This window comes from Canis aureus, chromosome 35, assembly GCF_053574225.1.
Source record: "Canis aureus isolate CA01 chromosome 35, VMU_Caureus_v.1.0, whole genome shotgun sequence".
Taxonomy (NCBI): Eukaryota; Metazoa; Chordata; class Mammalia; order Carnivora; family Canidae; genus Canis; species Canis aureus.
Genome location: NC_135645.1, coordinates 7989477 through 8012792, shown reverse-complemented (window position 1 = coordinate 8012792; position 23316 = coordinate 7989477). Strand labels below are relative to the sequence as shown.

At 37.3% G+C, this 23316-nt stretch overlaps 1 protein-coding gene and 1 long non-coding RNA gene across 10 annotated transcripts in view; one reads left to right on the top strand and one right to left on the bottom strand.

The window, feature by feature from the left end:
- CFAP91 (cilia and flagella associated protein 91) overlaps positions 1-23316 on the top strand; it is a 110331-nt gene that overhangs the window by 56854 nt on the left and 30161 nt on the right. For all 9 annotated transcript variants that reach the window (XM_077883963.1, XM_077883964.1, XM_077883961.1 and 6 more), the window contains 7 exons: positions 2277-2454; positions 7195-7352; positions 9608-9790; positions 10630-10772; positions 18011-18127; positions 19555-19626; positions 20945-21091. In XM_077883963.1, the coding sequence (XP_077740089.1) occupies positions 2277-2454; positions 7195-7352; positions 9608-9790; positions 10630-10772; positions 18011-18127; positions 19555-19626; positions 20945-21091 (998 nt within the window). The remainder of the gene's footprint in view (positions 1-2276; positions 2455-7194; positions 7353-9607; positions 9791-10629; positions 10773-18010; positions 18128-19554; positions 19627-20944; positions 21092-23316) is intronic.
- LOC144305264 (uncharacterized) overlaps positions 8013-23316 on the bottom strand; it is a 56566-nt gene continuing 41262 nt past the window's right edge. Inside the window, exons 4-5 of the long non-coding RNA XR_013372323.1 lie at positions 9370-9519; positions 8013-9014 (exon numbers count right to left, since the gene is read on the bottom strand). This is a non-coding gene — a long non-coding RNA (uncharacterized LOC144305264). The remainder of the gene's footprint in view (positions 9015-9369; positions 9520-23316) is intronic.

Below are 23316 nucleotides of genomic sequence, written 5' to 3'. Positions count from 1 at the left end.
ATTGTTTTTCATAGTGGCTGTATGAATTACATTCCCACCAACAGTATACTAGGGTTCCTTTTTCTCCATATCCTTGCCAGCATTTGTTATCTCTTGTCTTTTTGAAAACAAATATCCTAACAGGTGTGAAGTGATATTTAATTGTGTTTTTCTTTTGTAGTTTTCTGATAATTAGTGTCTATTCAGGTCCTTTGTCCATTTTTTAATTGCATTATTTTGGTTTTGTTACTGATTTGTAGGAGTTCCTAATATATTTAGGATATTAACCCTTATCAGATACGTGGTTTGAAAATATTTTCTCCCATTCCACAGGTTGTCATTTAATTTTGTTGCTCATTTTTTCCACTGTGCAGAAGCTTTTTGGTTTGATGTGGTCCCATTTTTAATTTCTGCTTTTGTTTGTGCTTTTGGTGTCATATCCAAAAAAATCATTGCCAAGACCAATATCAAGAAGCTTTCTTTCTATGTCGTCTTCTAGGAGTTTTACATTTAAGTATTTAATCCATTTCAAATTAATTTTTATGATTAGTGTAAGATTGAGGTTCAGTTTCACTCTTGTACATGTGAATATCCAATTTTTCCAGCCCCATTTATTGAAGAGAGTATCTTTCCTCCATTGAGAATTCTCGGCTTCCTTGTCAATACTAGTTGACTATATTTGGGTTTATTTCTGAGCACTTGATTCTGTTTCATTAGTCTTATGTGTTTTTTATGCCAGTACTATATTGCTTTGATGACTGTAGCTTTGTAATATAGATTGAAACCAGAAAGTGTGATGCCTTTTCTTCTTCTTCTTTTATTTTTTAAAAGATTTTATTTATTTATTCATGGGAGACACAGAGAGGCAGACTTGAAAGCAGAGAAAGAAGCAGGCTCCCTGCAGGCAGCCTGATGTGAGACTCTATCCGAGGACCCTGGGATCAGGCCCTGAGTCAAAGGCAGATACTCAACCACTGAGCCAACCAGGCACCCCTTGTTCTTCTTTTTCAAGATTGCTTTGGCTCTCTGGGTTTTTTTATAGTTCCATATGAATTTTACAATTCATTTTTCTGTTTCTGTAAACTAATGTCATTAGGATCTTGCTTGGGATTGTATTGAATCTGTGGATGGCCTTGGGTAGTATGTATATTTTAATAAATTATTTCTTCCAATCTGTGAACATGGAATGTTTTTCCATTTACTTTTGTCATCTTCAGTTTCTTTCATCAAGATATTTTATAGTTTTTTGTGTATAGATCTTTTATGTCCTTGGTTAAATTTATTTCTATTACATTATTATTATCATTTAAGATTTTATTTGAGAGAGAGGGAGCACACAAGCAGGGTGGAATGGGGCAGAGGGAGAAGCAGGCTCCCTGCTGAATGAGGAGCCCAATGTGGGGCTCACTCCCAGAACTCTAAGATCATGACCTGAGCTGATGGCAGATGCTTAACCAATTGAGCCAACCAGGCGCCTCCCTATTTCATTACTTTTGATTCTTGTATAAATAGAATTGTTTTATTTGTTTTTTAGGTAGTTCATTGTTTATATTTAAGAATGCAACTGATTTTTATCTGTTGACTTTGTATCCTACAACTTTACTGAATTCATTTGTTCTGTTTTTGATAGTCTTTATAGTTTTCTATGTATAAGATCATGTTATCTGCAAACAGCGACCATTTTACCTCTTCCTTTTCAATTTGGTTGGCTTTATTTCTTCTTTGCCTGATTGCTCTGGTAGGGCTTCTAGTACTATCTTGAATAGGAGTGATAAGAGTAGGCTCTTGTTTTATCCCTGATCTTAAAGAAAAAGCTTTCAACCCCACTGTTGAGTGTGAAGTTAGCTGTGGGTTTGAATATAGAGTTCATTTTTGTTTTATTTCTCTATGGAGAGGGAGTATAGAGTAGTAAATAAGACCACAAGAGTCAGATTGCCATGTTCAAATCCTGATTTCTACTTGCTTACCATCTATGACCTTTGTAAGCTACTTTGATATTTCCTTGCATTTAAAAATATGGATTTGTCTAATACAGGGCATTCCAAGGTATGATTATTCAGTAATATTCTTCAAACTGTCTAGCATCTTATATGCAACTAAAATGTCTTCTGGCCAAATAACTAACAAGAGGTAATACAGGACACAGATAACCAGTTGTGAGGCACATCATGAGGATATTTCCTAATGTCATTTCATCCTTCATAACCCTTGAAGTTATAGAGGACAGGAGCTGAAAGAACGTAAATGGTACATGAATTTCTCCATGTGTTTCTAAAGTGCTTTGCTTTATCATCCAGGTCGAGGGCTCCCAGCTGGACAAGCTGAAGTTGAGATGATAGAACGTGCCCGGGAGAAACGTGCTTGGGAAGCCACTCTTCCCTGTCTGAGTGACACCTCCCAGTTTGAGAAGAGGAGAAGGATGATGAATGCAATGGAAAGGAAGGAGTGGGCCTTCAGAGAGCAGGAGATTGAAAAGTAAGTTCTAGATTACTGAGACATCTGCACCTGTGCTGGTGGAGTAATATAAATATTTTTTATCTGTAAAGCATTTTCCCAAATGTATGGGTTTAAAGGCAGCTCTCTACCTGTAGAGTTAGGAAGTTGGATTTCTGGTTCTTTTAGGAATAATAGTTCTACAATTTTCTCTCTAACAACGTAAAACTGTATATTGCTCTCTTTGTATGTAAAGTTAAGCATGGAACCCAGATTTGAATAATTTCTCAAAGCATCTGTGATTCTTCTCTTTCCTTTTTTCTTTATTTTTATTTTTATTTTTTTAAAGATTTTATTTATTTATTCAAGACAGACAGAGAGGCAGAGACAGAGGCAGGGGGAGAAGCAGGCTCCATGTAGGGAGCCTGACGTGGGACTCGATCCCGGGTCTCCAGGATCAGGCCCTGGGCTGAAGGCGGTGCCAAACCACTGGGCCATCAGGGCTGCCCCCCTTTTTTCTTTATTTTTTATACTTTTTAAAAGATTTTATTTATTTATTCATGAGAGACAGAGAGAGAGAGAGAGAGAGAGAGGCAGAGACACAGGAAGAGGGAGAAGCAGGCTCCATGCAGGGAGCCCAACGTGGGACGGGATCCTGGGTCTCCAGGATCACACCCCAGGCTGAAGGCAGCACTAAACTGCTGAGCCACTGGGGCTCCCCTTTTTTTCTTTTTTCTTTTTTTTTTTTCCCCTTTTTTCTTTAAAGAAAAATCTAGGGATCCCTGGGTGGCGCAGTGGTTTGGCGCCTGCCTTTGGCCCAGGGCGCAATCCTGGAGACCCAGGATCGAATCCCACATCGGGCTCCCGGTGCATGGAGCCTGCTTCTCCTTCTGCCTATGTCTCTGCCTCTCTCTCTCTCTCTCTCTCTGTGTGTGTGTGTGTGTGTGTGTGACTATCATAAATAAATTTAAAAAATCAAAAATAAAAAAATTAAAAAAAAATAAAGAAAAATCTAATTACTATCATAGAATCCCACTGAAATGCCTTTTTTTTTTTTTAAAAGATTTTAAAAATTTATTTGACAAAGCACAAGCAGGGGGGAGCAGCAGAAGGAGCTGCGGTGGGAAAGGAAGAAGCAGGCTCTCCACTCAGCAGGGAGCCTGACATGGGGCTCAGTCTCCGGACCCTGGAATCATGACCTGAGCTGAAGCCAAGATGCTCACCTACCTGACTGAGCCTGACTGAGCCACCCAAGCACCCCTAAAATGTCTTTCTTTTAAAAAAATTTTAATTTAAACTTTAGTTAGCTAACATATAGTACAGTATTGGTTTCAGGATTAGAATTCATTGGTTCATTACTTTCATATAACACCCAGTGCTCATCACAACAAGTGCCCTCCTTAATACCCATCACTCATCTAGCCCATCCCTCACCAACCTCCCTGTATCAACCCTCAGTTTGTTCTCTATTGATAAGAGCCTCATGGTTTGCTTCCCTCTCTTTTATCCCCTTCCCATATGTTCATCTGTTTTGTTTCTTAAATTCTACTTATGAGTGAAATCATATGGTATTTGTCTCTCAGACTGACTTATTTCGCTTATCATAATACACTCTAGTTCCATCCACTTTGTTACAAATGGCAATATTTGAATCTTTTTTTATTTATGTTATTTTATTATTTATTAATTTTTTATCTTTTTGATGGCCCAATAATATTCCATTGTATGTATGTGTGGAGATATGCACACACACATGCACATACTACATCTTCTTTATCCATTCATCAGTCTTTCAAACTGACCCTTTCTGTTCATTCCCAGTGCACCTCTGCCTGGACCGTGGCCCTCTTTATATCCCTCAGCCTCTTAGCTAATCATCTTAGTCCCTTTGATACTGAATTCACAGTCAGGACATCCTGGGTTCTAGCTACAGTTAATGGGAGCATTTTCTATTTAAAAGACAAATTGTGGAATTCCTCAATTAAGAGATGAACTCACAGTGCATAAATAACAATATGTTTAGGTACTTCTGGTTTTCAATAATTTTAATGTATTTTCAGTAATAAAGCTGTCCTTAGAATGTGTGGAAATGATGAAAACCCCAAAATTACAACTCCCTAACAATAAAGAAACATGGGATGTTTTTCCATTTATTTTTGTCATCTTCAGTTTCTTTCATCAAGATGTTTTATAGTTTTTAGTGTACTAAAAAGAAAGGGAACTTGTTGAGGTTTTCCTTTGTTCTGTGCTGCACTAAGGCACTTTATTGCCCATAGCAATGCTACACCTGTCAGTGTACTTACACAAAAGAAAGCTAAGAACCAAGACAGACTTAGCATGGTTCTGAATTCAAAGTATGTTTATCTTTTTATAACACCTTCTGTTAACCCCAAGTCCAGACTGTGTGATGTTTTGGTAAAAGCTTGCAATTAAAGAATGCAAAGTAGGTATCAAAATTAAATTTATTGCTGCAATTTGGAGAGGTATATTCTTATCAGAAGGGCAGTAGGAACATTTATAATGTTTCTGGCTAGTTCTGTTTGGGATGGGTGGAGATTTGGGAAAATTACTGAGAGAAAGTAGCTGGGTGTTGAAGGGTGAGTAAAAAGCCATCAGGAAGATAGTATTAGTGATGATGATGATATTCATAGAGCATGTTACACTTGTAGAAACTTACTGTGTGCTGGAGCCATGTTCCAAGCCAGTGGTTCTCAAATTGTGGTCCACAAACTAGCAGCATCGGTATTTCCTGGGAATTTGTTAGAGATCCAGATATTTGGGCACCATCCCAGACCTACTGAGTCAGGTGGTGGACTCCAAATTATCTGAGGCATGCTCAGGTTTGGGAACTACTGTTCTACCATTAACTCATTTAATGCTCACAACCTTATGGGATAGGTACTATTATGTCTGTTATATGGCTGAAGAAATTGAGGTAAGTGATGAACTTGAGAATGAACCTAGAATTTCTAACTCCAGAGAGAAAAGTGACAATTGGCTTTTGGCTTTTTTTTTTAAAACACCTGTTTTTCCATATTCATTTTCACTACTTCTCCACCTTCTCCTGTAAGTCCACTTTGAGAAGCTCCACCAGTATGACATGTTAGCTCTGTCTCTAGTCCTTTGAGTTGAACTTTCCTCTGCCAAGGCCTCACTTTTTCCTCATCTATGTGGCAAATCTCAATCCTTGTTTATCTTCAAGACTACAGAGGTAATAGTAAAATTACTATTTAATAGTAATTATTAAATTACTGTAATTTAGTACAGTAAGGGAGCCTTCTCCATCTTCCTGGATCCATTGGGAATAGCGCTAACCATAGTTGCCCTGTTCTTTTTTCTCCCATGGTGTTCATTCCTTTGGTCTGGTATTTATCTCTCTCTTTTTTTTTTTTATCTCTTTGTTTTATAAAATGCTAGTTGGGGGATCCCTGGGTGGCTCAGAGGTTTAGTGCCTGCCTTCGGCCCAGAGCATGATCCTGGAGTCCCAGGATCAAGTCCCACATCAGGCTCCCTACATGGAGCCTGCTTCTCCCTCTGCCTGTGTCTCTGCGTCTTTCCCTCTCTGTGTCTCTCATGAATAAATAAATAAAATCTTTAAAAAAATGCTAGTTGATATGCCTGCTCCAATAGAACAGTGCTTCTTGAGAGAAGGTGTTTGATCTTGTTCATCATTGTTTGTTTCCTGCCTGGCATATGGTGAGGATTTAATAAATATTTGACAGATGAGTGGCTGAATAAATTACTCTATGAATTTTTAAGTAAGCATAAAATGTTCAAATGTCTATTTTAGGAAGGAAAATCTTGACAGCTGTGTGGAGCAAAATTGGAAGGAGAGACTAGATTAGCAACTAGCGTCCAAGTTAGGAGAGGGATGATAAAAAAAACATGAGATAGGGACTGGATGCGAGAAGTGTTTTAGAGGAGGAATTGTTAGGGGAGGGAAGAAGATAAGAAGGGGTAGATTTCTGGGAGAACAAAATAAGTGAATTTTTTTGAGATTCTCAGGATTGCTGGAAATTCAAGTAGATAGGAATTCTGGTTCAGAAATACCTGGGCTGGAGGTACAGATTTTGAAGTCATGTGTGCATGGTTGCATAAACATGAGCAAGGCAACTTTAGGAGAACAAGATGAAGGGAAGGGGAAAGGAAACAAAGATTGATTAATGTCTATATGTGCCAGACACTGACATTTTCACATGTATTTCTTAAAATAGCATGCTGTCTCATTTTCTCTTCACTCGTATTACTTAACTCTCCAGCCAATACCTGTGGACCTGGAACTGTGCACAGACATCTTCTTGTTCATTTAGACCCATCTGCCTAGAGAACCCTTTTATTTACCTGGCATACTCTTCTTTGCCTTTCAGAACTATGCCCATACATATTCCCTTTTTGAAAAATATTTTATTTATTTATTCATGAGAGACACAAAGAGAGAAAGGCAGAAACGCAGGCAGAGGGAGAGGCGGGCTCCATGCAGGGAGCCCGATGTGGGACTCAATCCCGGGTCTCCAGGATCACGCCCTGGACTGAAGGCAGGCGCTAAACTGCTGAGCCACCCGGGTGTCCCATACATATTCCTGTTATAGAGAGATCCACTAGGAGTTGCCTCCCCCAAACACCCAATGTATCTGTCACACTTTGATAGAGTGGTCGTTTTAAATACATGAATATGGTACCAGCCCAAAGAGAAGATTCTGTTTATGGCTGGTGTTTCCTCTCTCCCTAGTAGAATAGTCTGAGATAACAAACACTTCTTTATGTTTGGTGATTTACTTAAAGATTACAGGAGATTCGTCTGGAAGTTCTAAAAGAGTTGCTGAAAAAACGTGATGAGAATCAAAATGAAGTGAACATGAAGCACTTGAATGCCCGATGGTCTCAACTGCAGGAAGCGAAGGAGGCAAAGTTGGCACAGATTCAGCACACACATGTAGTAGGTAATGATGTCATATTAACGATGAAGAGAATGGGAGGGTTGGCTTTGCTTTGAATCTTTGATCAAACCTCATTTAGATAGAATTCTTTTGCATCCTAATGTTATTAAATAAGTAAAAGAGATGAATTACTTCTCAAAAGTAGAAGAGTGGAGGAAAATTCTTCACTAAGAAAACCAAGTAATGATGTTCCAACAGGTAGTCAGGTTATTGACACTATGGGGTAAATGTGTGTGTGTGCATGTGTGCGTGTGAAAGGGGTCGGGCTTCCCATATTCATGGGTTGAAGTCCTGGATAGAGAGCCCTATTTTCTCAACCTTTTTTATTATTGCTCCTAAGTGATACATTTAGACATCTTTTCTCCTTACCCCCTCCCATGAAATTTTAATACCATGGGTATACTGTGTATCTGTTTATGTACTATATCTGTAGACATAAAAAGAGCAGTCAGTGGGTGATTAAGAATAACTATGAAAAAAATTAAAAAAAAATAATATGTAATATTTTTAAATTAAAATTAAAAAGGGCCTGGATGGCCCCGCAGTTTAGCACCTGCCTTCAGCCCAGGGTGTGATCCTGGAGTCCCAGGATCAAGTGCCTCATCAGGCTCCCTGCATGGAGCCTGCTTCACCCTCTGCCTGTGTTTCTGCCTCTCTCTCTCTCTCTTTCACTCTCTCTCTCAATCTCTCTCTCTGTGTCTCTCATGAATAAATAAATAAAATCTTTAAAAAAAAATTAAAAAGAGGGTACCTGCATGGCTCAGTTGGTTAAGTGTTGACTCTTGATTTTGGCTCTAGTCATGATCTCAGGGTCGTGAGATCAAGCCCCATGTTGGGCTCCTCACTGGGCATGGAGCCTGCTTAGGATTCTCTCCCTCTGCCCCTTGCTAGCGCCCCCTCCCTCTCAAAGAAAGTAATAATAAAAATTAAAATTAAATAAAATTAATTTTTTAACTTATTAGTATTTAACTTTATAATTTTGGTTGCTTAGTAACTTCTAATGTAATTTACTTATAAAATAATATCAATTATATGTGCAAATTGACAATTTATATGCATAATAGATTAATCATAATTTTTAAAAAATCAAATTTGTTATTTTTCTAGCAAAAGTAAAACAATTATAAAAATTCCGTAGAATTATTTTTAGTTGAAAACAAAAAGAATTATTTTTAGTTGAACTTTTAACGCTTTCTTGATGTGAGAAAATAACTTTTAACTAGCTGCTAGATATGCACTTAGATATTGTCAGCATTTTTTCTTTTAGGTACCTGATATAACTAATGATGAGTTGACTAACTTTTGTAGATAATGAACTGAGGGTTGCTGGAGGGGAGGAGAATGGGGAGATGGGATAACTAGGTGATGGTCAGTAAGGAGGGCACTTGATATGATGAGCACTGGGTGTTATATGCAACTGATGAACCACTAAATTCTACCTCTGAAACTAATAAAAAAAAGATACATAACAAACGTAAACTATATTTCGTTTCAAAACCCCAAGTCCCACACAAAAGCTTGGAGAACCAACATAAATGCCCACGAGGAAGCAGTGGTGCCTGCAGCCACCTCTTAAAATAAGACTTTGCAGTCCCACAGTATGATTTTAATCCCATCCAGAGTGCACAGTGTAGAGCCCTCAGCAGGGATGGCTCTATGATAGATCTGAAAGAAAAGGAACAGGTGGAGGTAGTAAGCATGAGTCCTTAATGAGTAAACTCCCAGTGTGCACAGCTGAGCCTTTTCCCTCCCACTGCCAAACAGTTCTGAAGAGCTCTGAGCTGGGATACATTGTGCTTTATTCTGGTGTGAGCCAAGATGGAAAGAGATTATCGAAGAACCTGTAGTCTTTCCTCCCTTGCAATTATTTTCCTAGGAGAAAATAATTTTCCGAATCTCCACTGACCATGGTTTTTTTGGGTTACTTTGAGTTTCTTTCATTAGCTTGACAAACTGTTACTGAATACCCCTTCTTGCCTCAGAGCTTGGAATGCAATTATAAAAGATTTCTGTTGCATACCAACTGAGGACACTAATCGACTCAGCTTCTGTCACTTGCACTTGTCTCATGATGATCTGGTCCACACAGATGACAGACCTCTGTTCTTAGTGTTACATTCCGGCTGCAGTGAGTGGCCATCGTTGAAATTCATTCCACTGAGTAGCTTCCCTGTGAATAAAAGTAGAACTGGCCTATTATTATGCATTTGTTCAGAACAATATTTTGAAGATAGTCACAGAGGTATGTTTTATTCTAGCAATCAGAAAACTTGCGGGAAAGGGAAGGAATATAGAAGGGAAGTTAGAGAGAAGAAATATCATCAAGGATTATTCTGATTATGCATCACAGGTCTATGGGCCTCTGTCTCGTCTTGGTCGTTTCCCTGACAACAATTCAGAGGACTTTGTAGTAAAAAACTACTATCTCAACACCTATGAAGGTAAGCAATTTACATAATTACAAGTCCAGTAGTAGCAGTATTAAAGTACTAGAAATATTAGATTAAAGGCTAAACAACAAATAAAAATATTTTCAAGAAATAGCAATGAACACATTTATTATTATTAATATAAGTTCATACAAACCAATAAAAACTCCTAAGACCCAAGTAAATGGATCCACTGTATAACAATATATCAGTGTTTAGCTACTAAACATTTAAACGTGTTCAATGTCACTAATAAAGTCACAGAAAAATGAAACCAAAAAAGCTTTTATACAAGCTTTAGAAAGTAAACAAGGAACTTATCATGAAATCAGCCCTTAAAGAAGAAGTGCTAGAAAGCTAGTGGGTAACGAAATGGATAACTAGGGGATAAAATTCATGGTGAGGGCTATACTTCTCATCAAGTCCCAGAGAGGCTTATTTAGGTTATTTAAATTTTCATTGACAAGTTGAAGCATACACATGGCCAAGATCATGAGTTGGTGGTCACACTGTTGAACTCTCCAGAGCAGAATATGATAAATCGGTGTACATCCCCGATAGAATGGTGGTCCACTAAATTTCTGTTGGTTATTATCATAAAACTCATTCCTTTTTTTAGGGAAATATTTTATTAGAATGCATTTTGCATTTTATGGTCTAAATCACTGAGAACATGAGCTAATTTATGCACAAATTTGCTTTATGTTTTGGGGCCACTTCAATTATGTGAGCTATATATCTGATCGATTCCAAATGAAACCACTTGGCAAACAGCTACTAAAATTAACAATATGCTTTCAAACGCCAACTGCAGTCACTGAATACTAAAAACATGTACTTCATTCCTGTAGGATTAGTTGAACTTGAGTCAAGTCTCCCAGATTTTGTGACACAACCCCGAATCAGACCTCCGAAGCCAAAAGTCACTACCACGAAAGCCGGTTTTCTCAAGAGGGCAGCAAGGATGGACCATGAGTTGGCAGAGGTTCATAAGGTAGAACAAGATGCTATTAGTAGGACTTTTGCAGTGAGATACCCCATCTCCAAAACTGCAGTGTCCAGTAGTTCTCAACACATCACTCTACATTTTTTCTCCTCTCCAGACTTTCATCTTTTGGAATTTGCCAGTGCTATGCTGAACCAGTGTTTTCCCCCCTCATTTCAAGCTGTAGGAAAATCTGCTGGAGGCTCTTCTCCCAATTTGCAGGAGTCATGTTACTTCCTAAAAGTGGTTCTGACTTTGGATCTACATAATAAAACCTGACACTGCGTTTAGGGGTAGCAGGTTTCTAGTGTTAGGAATTACTGCTGGTTTTAATAGTCAAAAAGACTTCATTTTCTCTCTTTTAGAATGTTCCCAGGGCATCAGGAAGAAAGGGAATCATGTTCAAGTGCTCTCTAATCTGGTTTAAAGCCCAACCACATGAGAAAGTGCAATGGTTGTCCTCATGAAACGAGTACATGGCATCTACCAGCTGTGCTTCCCTTTTGTTAATTGGACTACAAGCGTACAGACTCTTGAACTTGTGATTTATGAGTGCGCTCCTCAGTCTTTAGCATGCATCAGAATCACTTGTTAAAACACATGTTGCTAGGCCCAACCTCCAAAGTTCCTGATTCAGTAGGTCTGGGGTGGAGCTGGGGTATTTGCAGCTGTTACAAGTTTCCAGGTAATGCTGATCTGCAGGAACTACCCTTTGAGGCTCACAGGTTCATGACATAATCTCATCACTGGTCCATGTGTTTGTGTGTTCAGTTGGTTTTAGTAATAGAATAATCCACAGAAGCCCATAATCAAAATAAAAATTAGGACCTTGGGGCGCCTGGGTGGTTAAGCATCTGATTCTTGATTTCAGCTCAAGTCATGATCTTAGGGACGTAAGATTAAGTTCTGCTGTGGCTCCATGTGGATGTGGAGCCCGCTTAAGATTCTCTCCCTCCCCCACCTCATCCCCCTTCCCCAGCCCTGCAAGGTGCACATCCATGCTCTCTCTCTAAAAAAAATTTAGGACTTTGACAATAATTCATGTGTATCTATGTGGTTCTTTCTCACCTCATTCCCCTATCTCCATTTACCCATTCTGAACTGTGTTCATTATTCTCTCACTTTCTGTAAGAGTTTTTTTCAGACACTTTTTATTAGAGTATGGAAGTTCTCTTCTTTCCTCATTTACTGAAACTTTAATCATGGGTTCCTGCTGAATTTTATCATGTTTTATCTGTATGAATTGAAGTAATTATATATTTTTCTTTTTAAAATTATGGTAATAAGGAACATTTATAGGTTTTTGTTTTGTTTTTTACAAAATTCATCTATTCTTATGCACTGGGAATGAACCTAAATTGGTCAAGGTGTTTTATTTTCTTTTTTCTTTTTTTTTTTTTTTTTTGGTGTTTTATTTTCAATACAGTGTTGGGTATTAGGGAGGGCACTTGTTATGATGAGCACTGTGTGTTATATGTAAGTGATGAATCACTAATTTCTACTTCTGAAACCAATATTATACTATTTGTTAACTAGAATTTAAATAAAAATTTGAAAAAGAAAAAAACCAATACATTGTTGGATTTGATTTACTAATAAGTTTATCAGAATTTTGATTCCATATTCATGAGTGAAATCACCTTTTTCTTTCTCATTTTGACTACGTATGGCATTGGTGTCAGAGTTATCCAGGTCTTCTGAAATGACTGTGGAGTATTCCTTCTTTTCTACTTTTGAAAAGAATTTAAATAGGTTTAAAATGACCTATTTCTAAAAAAAAAAAAATAATAATAATAAAATAAAATAAAATAAAATGACCTATTTCTTCAGTTTGGTAGAATATTCTTATTAAAATTATGAGACTGATGTTTTCTTCATGGGAAAATTCCAACCACTCCTTCAAATTCCTTACTGCTTACGGAACTATCTGCATTGTTTTAGTAAATTAACTTTTCTTTTTTTTTAATTTCTTTTTAACTTAAATTTTTTTTTTTTTTTTTTTTTTTTTTTTTTTAAGGAGGGATAGGAGAGGGAGAGGAGGAGGAGAGAGAATCTTAGGCAGGCTCCATGCCCAGTGCAGAACCCAACTTAGGGGTTCGATCTCATGACTCTGAGATCATGACCTTAGCCAAAACCAAGAGTGGGACACTTATAACCCAACTGAGCCAGCCAGGTATCCTGAAAAATTACATTTTCTTTATAGATTTTGTTGCACCTAGCTTTTCATATTTTTTGACATATGGTTGTTGATAGTATTATTTAAAATCTTTTTAGTGTTTGTTGTACTATAATCATGCCTTTTTTCATTTATAATATTATTTGTGCTCTTACTCTTTTTCCTTATTCATTTTTGCTGGAGGCTTATTAATTTTCTTGGTATTGTTTTTCTAAAGAACGAAATTCTGACTTTGTTGATTTTCTCTACTTCATTTGCAGTAACTCCCATTCATATATATCTTTCTTCTTTTTGTTTTGTAGTTCTTTTCCTAACTTAGAGTAGACATGTAGTTCATTAATTTTCAGGCACTCGTCAGTTTTATAAATAAGTATTGAAGGCTAAGCATTTCCTTCAAAACACTGGCTTTGGTATATTCCATTAGTTTTGATATGGAGTGTTTATCAATACTAGTATCTAATTTTTAAAAATATCTGTTACAGTTTTGAACCTATAAGTATTTAGGTTTTTAAATTTCTAAGTTTGCAGGAATTTTCACTCTTTTTGAAATAACTTCTAACTCCTTTGCTCTATGGGCAGTAATCCCTATTTGAAACTTAGGTATGTTTGTCTTGTGAACTAGTATATGAGTTTACATATAAAATAATCTAAGTACACCTTCAAATAATATTATCACTTTACATGTAGTACAGGTCCCTTATAGCATATTATTCCCCATTCATTCCTACTGTCCATTGGCATTGCTGTCATTCATTGCACTGATCCATATGCTATAATCACCCAATACGTTTTTACTCTTGTTGCTTTAACAGTTATATTTTGGATCAATTAAAAATAAAAATATTTTATTTTACCTTCATTTATTCTTTGTATTCCACTGTTCCTTTCTTTATAGAAATGCAAGTTTCTGACCTATATCACTTTGCTTCTGCCTGGAGAACTTGTTTTACCAATTATTACGGGGAAGGTCTCCTGGCAATGAACTCTCTGTTTTTGTTTGTCTCAGCAAGTCTTTATTTCTCCTATATGATTTCTTTTTTAGATATAACTCACATACTATAAAATTCACTCTTTTAAAATATACAGTTCAGTTGTTTATAGTATACATATTCACAAGATTGTTCAACTATCACCAATTTCTAATTCCAAAATACTCTCTATCCCAAAAAGAAACCTTGTACCCATTAGCAGTCACTCACAATTACCTTCTTCCCCCTAGCCCCTGGCAACCACTAATCTTTCCTTTTATGGATTTGCCTATTCTGAACATTTCATATAAATGAAATCAAACAATGTATGGCCTTTTATGTCTGGTTTCTTTAACTTAGCATGATGTTTTCAAAGTTCATCTATGTTGTAGGTAGGTACCTCATTACTTTTTATGACTGTATGATATTCCATTGTGTGGATGTATCACATTTTGTTTATCTGCTCATCAGTTGATAAAAATTTGAGTTGTTTCTACTTTTTATCTATTATAAATTATGCTGATAGGCACATTTGAGTACACATTTTTGTGTGGACATAAGTTCTTCAGTTCTCTTGGCTTTGTACCTAGGAATGGAATTCTTGGGTCACCAGATAACTGTTTTACTTTGTGAGGAACTACCAGATTGTTTCAAAAGGGGCTATACTGTTTTACATTTCTGCCAGGAATGTATGAGGATTCTGATTTCTCTGTACGTTTTTAAAAAAATTTTATTTATTCATGATAGATATATATATATAGAGAGAGGCAGAGACACAGGCAGAAGGAGAAGCAGGCTCCATGTTGAGAGCCCAATGTGAGACTCGATCCCGGGACTCCAGGATCATGTCCCGGGCCAAAGGCAGGCGCTGAACTGCTGAGCCACCCAGGGATCCCCTTCTCTGTACCTTTGCCATCACTTATTCCTGCCTATCTTTTTTATTTTAGCCATTCTAGTGTGTGTACTGTGATATTCTCATTATGGTTTAAATTTGCATTAGTCTAATGATTAATGAGTGTTAGCATCTTTTTCATGTGCCTTTCGGTCATTTGTATCTTTTTTTTTAAAGGTTTTATTTATTTATTTGAGAGTGTGTGCATTAGCAGAAGGAGAGAAGACACAGGGCTTGATCCTAGGACCCGAGGATCATGACCTGAGCTAAAGGCAAACACTTAACCAACTGAGCCACTCAGGCACCCCAGGTCATTTGTATATCTTTTTTGGGGGGAAATGTCTATTCAGATCCTTTGCTCATTTTTAATTGGGTTGTCTTTTTGTTTGTTTATTATAGATGTTACTTTTAATGTCTATTTATTGTTGAGTTGTAGGAGTTCTTATATATTCCAAGGACTATACCCTTGTCAGATATACAATTCACAGATTATCCTCCCAGTCTGTGGGATGTCTTCTTATTTTTTTGTCTTTTTACTTTCTTGATAGTATCTTTTGAAACAGGTAAGTTTAAAATTGTGATCTTTTCACTTTTGAATAATGATTTTATTGAGTGTAGAATTCTAGGTTGGTGGGAGTTTTTCCCAACACTTCGAAGATTTCCCATTATTCTCTTTTTGCATGGATGGTTTCTGACTAGAATTCCACTGTAATTTTTAACTTTGTTCTTCAATAGTTAAGGTGTGTTTTCTCTCTGGCGACTTTCAAACTTCTCTCTTGGTCTTTGGTTTTCTCTAATTTAAATATTATATGCCTGAGGTGTTTTGTGTGTGTGTGTGTGTATGTGTGTGCACGCATGTGCATGTGTGTCCTGCTTAGTGTTCTCTAAGCTTTTTGGATCTGTGGGGGGTGTTTGTTATTACTTTAGGAAAGTTTCCAGCCATTATTATTTCAAATTTTATTCTGCATTCTCTCTTCTCCATCTGGTATCCCAGTTAAACATATTATTCCTTTGATATCATTTCACAGTTCTTGGATATCTTGTTCTACTTCCTTGTTTCTCTTTGCATTTCACTTTGAGAAGTTTTTATTGACATATCTTCAAGTTCCTGGTTTCTTTTATTTTTTTTTGAGTCTACTGATGAGCCCATTGACAGCATTCTTCATTTCTGTTACAATGTTTTGATTTCTAGCCTTTCCTTTTGATTCTTTGAGTTTCTATCTCTATTTACATTACTTATCTGTTCTTGCATGTCATCTACCTTTTCCATTAGAGCCCTTAACATATTAATCATTGTTATTTTAATTTTTCTGTCTGATAATTCCAACATTTATATCATATCTGACTCTGGTTCTGATAGTTACTTCTCTCTTTAGACTGTGTTTTTCTTGCCTTTGGAATGCCTTTTAGTTTTTTTGTTGAAAGCCTGACATCTGTTATAAAGCAATAGGAACTGAGGTAAATAGGCTATAGGTGGGATTTATATTAATCTGGCTAGATGTTGGGCTGTGTTTAATGTTTGTTGTAGCTGATGGTATCAAAGAATTCACATTCTTTTACTGTCCTTGTTTTTATCTGAACTCTTGGCTTTGGTATAAGATGTTTTCCTTCCAGAGATATCTTACAGGCAAATATATCTGTATCTATATATATCTCCATGTAGAGATCTCATGTGTGCACACACACATGACCAATATGTATATGTGTATATTTAGAAATATATGAAAATAAATATAAATACCTATAAGTATCTTCAACTTTTTTACACAAATTTTTTTTGCACAAATGTTAATACATAATCCACACTGCTCTGTCTGTGCTTTTATTATCTAATATATCTTAGAGATCATCCCGTAATTGTGTTACATCATTTTTTGCATGATACATCATAATATAAAGGTAACATGTTTAACCAGTCCCAAGTTTTTTGTATCAAAAATAATGCTGTTTGCATATAATTTAGTATATGTATGAACATATCTAAAAGAAAATCCCTAGACATGAATTGCTGGCCCACAATATGCCTGCATTTATAGTTTTGATGGATATTGACAAATTTTCTTACATAAATGCGTACTAAATGCTGAATATGTGAGAGTGCCAGTTTTCCCAGATCCCTACCAACATATTATAAATGATTGGTTTTAAAATGGTTTCATTGTAGTGCTCTTCAGGGCAACACACTCAAGAGATGCTTGACTTCAGAATTATTATTTTTTTTAGACTGCTGCTGCTTTCTGTTGAGTCTGTTGTTGTGGTTATTGTAGAACTGTTATATATTAGAGCTGTTATGTATTTGGTGTCAGTTTTTATCTTGTAGAAACTCAGAGGGTTCTGTTAAAACCACAATAATGTCATGTGGTTTCAAATTTTACTCAATTTTCATATGTTTATTATTTCAAGATTTGGCTTAGTACTTGTTTTTATCTATGTTCTCTGTATTTTCTGTGGGAAAACTAATGTAAAAATTATATGATAAAAAACATGATTCTCAAGTATGATTTTTAAACAACAGAGATCAGGCTTTTTGATACTTTTAAGTTAAAAGTATCCCCGTATGGCTGAAAACAGAAGCAATGAACAAAACCATTATAACAAATTATAATGTCATGTATAATTTGGGGGGCTTTTGGTGATCAAAAGTAAAATCAATAAAATGTATGTTGAAATCAAAACACACACATACTCTTTCACAAGGAAACAAGTTCATTTTCAGAAAATGTGAGCTGCAGGCTTTCATGGCCAAAGGAAAGCTCTTTCTTCACTTGGAGACAATTGCCTTTAATGCTCCTCAGTTCCTTCATAACAACAGAACATAACAGATTTCTGTCATTTATGGCCGGGGGAAATTTTCTGTTGCCCAGGAACTTGTTTTAAACAGTTAATTGGCTCTTGTAGAAGAAAAGGAGTCAGGGATTTGCTTGCACACACACATGACCAAATCTTTTAAAATCTCAATTTTTTTTAAACCTCCAAATCTTTGATTAAAATGGATAAAACCTACGTGCCCTGTTTACTGAGTGTTTAGCTGATGTTTAGGAGTATCGTACTATTCCATGGGTCATACAAGCACCCAGTTTTGGCCTTATTCAAAAAGTCCTGGCATAGCCATAGTGAAGATTATTTCTGATTGATATTCAAACCTGTGTCTAGATCTAGTAGTGGAAGAAAATACAAAGGTAAGAAGTGATGCTAGTTGGTGTTATTCCAGGCAATATTGGATAAGAAGAATAAAGTTCTTGAACCAAAGAAACTTCTGCGCTTCCTTCAAAGAAAGGCTGTACCTCAACCTCGGCTTCCAACGCCAACCTTGGAAATGAGTTCCAATGTAAGTTTGAAACTTTATTCGAAATGCTAAATTCAGTATTGTTGTCTGTTTATCCTTAGATACTTTGGTTTAAAAACAAACCTAATTTAACAGGATTACCTTCTCAATATCTGACTTCTATGGCATATATTCTTATGCTTCAAACATCAAACACACAAATAAGCAAAATGACAAGAAAAATAGGCATCAAAAGGTATTCCTCATGTGTGTCAAATAAAAAAAGATCAAATGACGATCAGTTACCATAACCATCTTGCAACATAGGGAGGTGGCTTCTGGACAGCTGAAGTCAGAGAAGAGTGAAGTGCCAGAGATGTCATGAGGACAGGCTGGCTTCTGAGGTAGGACTGGCTCAAAGAGTTCACCCTGACCAGGGTCATACCTCACCTTCATAGATCTCCTAACCCAGTTTGGCCAAGGTACCAGAGTTAGTCAGGATTTAGGACTGACTCGGACTTGACAGCCACCCTCCCCCTTCAAAACCTTCACCCCCCACCTGACCAAGAAACTCCTAGAGAGCAGTACACAATACAAATGTACTGCTCAGTGGGAGGATAACTGCCTGGTAGATGGGGATATTCTTAGCAACCCTTCTTCTCAGCCCATTATCTCCCTGTTTAAGGCAATTCTCACAAGAAGCCAGATCATATTAATAAGGTTGTTGTGCTATGTCAGAGGGAAAGGAGTTGACAGATCTCATTAATGCCTCTGACGGGTCACCTGTGTGACCTGTGTAGAGATACTGCAGTACTCTCACTGACTGGCCAGGATATGCTTCTGGACATCCACCTTTCTAGACTTTGTGCCAATCACTCCTATGGTTAACACATCGTCTATTAAATGTGTTTATGCTGTTGATTTCTGTTGGTTTCTTTTGTATTCAGAGGTACTTTAATAGATTTGCAGACTGTCAAAAGCAAAAAAACATAGTCATTTAAGGTGATTTTCGTGGTGGCTAATCTTGTCCATTCTGATTTTACCAGTTTATCTAAATTCTTGTGAGAAGTACCTTACTCTAGACTCTGACATAGACTAGCTGTATTCCTAGTCTACTCTTGATCAAACATGAAAAAAAAAAAAAAAACAATTGCAAAAGAGATATTATAAGCAATACTTGTTGCTTCAAGAAAGATTTTGCTGGAAAGGAATATAGAAAAATGAAAATGGCTTAATTTGTAGGGGTAGAATGAATTTTTTGCTTTTGATACGATTTTTTAATGATGTCTTATAAAAATGATGAATTTTAACAATACAGTAAGTAACATTTAAAATACTCTATGTTCAATGAGAGTGTAGGCCTTATTTATTTCTCTAAATCTTTTTGGCATCTAGCACAATCTCTTTTGCTTGATCTAAGTCTTCAAAAAACTATTTGATGCTGACCACTGCTGTTCTCAAGCTGCTTGATTCTTACTTTGTTCTTTTAGGAAGAAGAAGATATAGAAATGGCTGTGATCTACCTTCAAAAGTTACTTCGGGGAAGAGTCGTTCAGAACATGGTGTGTAGGGTCTATCCACTGGTCCTGTGCTTCTCCTTTGAGAATAGATATATAGAATGTGTATGTACTGGTTCTTTGGGGTGAATTCCCTCTTGCACCCTGCTGTCTTATGGAGCTATATACTCTTGCATGACCTGCTCATTCCTTTCTACTGTCATAGTTTGCCAAGTGGGCAGCACGGTGTCAAGGAAAGAAAGGATCTGCTTGCTTGCTGTTTGTCACAGTTGTAACCAAGGCAAGGTGAAATTAATATCTTCCTTAGAATTGCTAAATCTAGCAATTTTCTTGCTTGAATTTAGACTTTTTTTTTAAAAAAAGTTTATTTATGTAAGTAATTTCTATACCCAACATGGGGCTTCAACTCAGGACCGTGAGATCAAGATTTGTGTGCTCTACTAACCGAGCCAGCCAGGTGCTCCTGAATTTTAACTATTAAGGCATCACAAACCAAGTGGATTCCCTAATTTTCCGTAAAGTTGTAATTATTTGAGTTTGCATATAGCTAGCAATATTTGAGTAATAAACAGATAAGTAATACTAACTACAGTTTCGAACCCCTAATGTAAGCTCACATTGTATATTCTTTACTTTACATCTATCATCTCATTTTTTTTCCTTTTAGTTACCTCATTTTACAGGCAAGTGATGTGAGTCTGAGATTATGTTAACTGCTAGCAAATTCAGCTCTGGTCTTCCTGACTATAGAGCCTTTACCATGTTATTTGTACAAGCACACTTTAATTTTAAAATGGATTGATATAAAGCACCAGCTAAAAAAATTTTTGTCCTCTTATAGCTGTAACTTGTAAGAGACTCAGTTATAATTAGTATGTCCAGAGAAGCTGGGTGAGCATCTCATGTCCAGCATTACTCTTTACTCTCCTTGAGTATTTCCCCAGGAAAAATGTCACAGCAGACATTATTATATGTATTATAAACTAGGGGCAGATCTCTTGGAAAAAGAAAAAGAAAAAGAAAGCATGACTATAAAAAATACCATCCATCCTCAGGCTTCTTAGGGAAAGAGCACAGAAAATGAAGGGGAGATTCAAGTTTCTTATATGACACTATAGTAACCATTTTGTCTTTGAGAGACATTTTAAGAAATTGAGTAAACAACTGTTAACAACTCTTTCTCTACCTGAGCTGCTGACGGTGCAGAAAAGAGGGCTGGGCTTTAAGCTCTGTGGTCCCAGAGGGCAGAACTAAACCCACCACTGTTCACAAGTGCCTCACCAGTCACAGCAGGAGTCCTTGTGCCTCGCACGAGGGATGCTAACCTGCAAGTTTCTTTCTGATTTGATTTGATTTGCTACAGATGTTTGAAGGCAAGGAAAAGCGACTGGAGTTGATCCAGGAGCTACGCACCAGCCATGCACTGCAAGAGGACGACAGGCTGCTGAAGAAAGCCGAGAAGCAAGTGACGCTGGCCTTACAGCGGCAGAGAAACCTGCATGAGCACAAGGTTCTTTCCTTTATTTCTTGTGACTCTGTCTCCTCAGGTTGTTATTACTGCACAAGCAGCATCATAAGAACAGTAAATGAAATGACAAAGAAACATCCACCACCCCCATCCCATCACTCTATCAGTTGGCATTTTTAAACAATGCTGCTGCAGTCTAGAATTGGAATGGGGGGGTGGTGCCCTCACTGAACTGAATATGGTCTTATTTTATTTGCAAAAAAAAAAAGGACAAATCCCATATTTTAAAAAGGTTTTTCCTTCCAATTTTCTTAAGTATTTGATGATTCTACTATATTTCAGTGGGGGTTCAGCAGTATGAAAATAAAAGCAAAAAAAAAAAAAAAGACAGGAGATTTGTTTTAAAATATCAGCACTTATTTTATGAGTTTTGGAACTGTACCTAGCCCATGCTGGTTAAGCTGCATGTTAAATATGTTAAGATCTCATGGTATTCTGTGGCTCTCATCATGTCATCTGACAACAGCTGGTAATTGCAGCTCTACTCAACAACTGTAAATGTTTTTCCTATTTTCTTCTGGCATTTGTCCATGTGTGCAGCTTTTAATGTTGCTGACCAAAGGGTAGACAGGATTTTACTATCTTTCCCACTTAACCTATAAATCAATATGAAAAAGAATCAATTTGCCCAGTTTGGTGTTATAAAAAAGCAAACTCACAGTGAAGTTAATATAACCCACCCTTAGTAACACATGTACTGCTTGGGCCATGTGGGATTGGGCACAAAAGGTAAGCAGCTTGGAAATGAGCACATTAGTCCTTTTACGTGACACTGGGCTTATGGATGGTCTCTGAGTTTGGAGGAGCTGGTGTAGGCGAGGGAGGAGGAAAACCAAAGGCTAACAGACCCAATAGAGAGACCAGAGAAATAAGGGAATGTGGACACTAGAGTCTCTGAATCTGGAGGTCTGAGAGTCCTGGAAATGAGAGAGCCAGGGCCTGTGCTTCTGTTCAGATGGGAGCGCCAGGACCCAGAAACTGGGTAGAAAAATGCCCTCCTTGGCCCTTTGAAGTTTCTGATTATAGACATTAGCAGGTACACGTAAGCCAGTCCAGGCTTTTTAACTCATCTGTCCCAGTTAGTGGGCACATACTTAACTGCTATCATGTCACCTAACAGCTAAAGGAGGAGTTAATGGAAAGAGCAGTCACTTAGCAAAGGACTCTCACCCTGCTTACCTTTCGTCTACCTGGATACATCAGTGATATGCAGGAATCTGAGGGAGGGGGCACCTCACATATACCTCCAACTGATCCTCTCCTTTTCTCCTCTTTTTTTTTTTTTCTTTCCTCCTCTTGTATTTTCTATGGGGAATAGTGCAGAAAATGCACAGTTCCCTATTATGTAATATATTGCATGATATGATCACAGCAAAATCACCTTCCTAAATATTTTTACTTAATTTTCAAATTAGATTGCACTACCTTAGCATTCTCAAATTTCTTGCTGAGGGAGGAGGCTGTACATGAACAAATAGCCATCTTGGGTTTTAAAGGTTGCATCTGCCCCCCTCCCCCCAACTGAAGGAGCTTGTGATCCTGAGACAAGGAGAGGATTCATTTGTGGTCTCTGGGCTGAATGATCAGTTTATAATGTAAGCAGTAGTGAGGCACTCTTCATGTGACCCTTCCTTTCCACCGCCCTCTATCATGTAAGTAAAGCTGAACTTTGTAGTTAAAAAGCATGTATGGGCTGGGAGGTGAGGGAGGAGGAGGAGAAGGGTGTTGGGGCTGATGTCCACACTTGAATGACAGTCTTACCAGTAGCTCCATCACCTTTGAGATCTGTGTTGTTACCTCCCTTCGATACAAACCAGAGAAGAACCCAGTACAGAAGGAGTACAGAACCCAGTACAGACTGGGAGAAGAGCCCTTTCCCCTTATACCTGAGGATAGGAGAAGGAACAGGATGAAGCTGCAAAAGAAGCAATCTTCTTTTTTTTTTTTTTTTTTTTTTTTTTTTTTAAGATTTTACTTATTCATGAGAGAGACAGAGAGGCAGAGATACAGGCAGAGGGTGAAGCAGACTCCATGCAGGGAGCCCAATGTGGGACTCGATCCCAGGACTCCAGGATCACGCCCTGGGCCAAAAGCAGGTGCTAAACCACTGAGCTACCCAGAGATCCCCCCGGAAGCAGTCTTCTTAAACACTTTTATTCTCCAGGTGTCAAAGCCAGGACAGAAGGGTCCATAAATAGATACTCCAG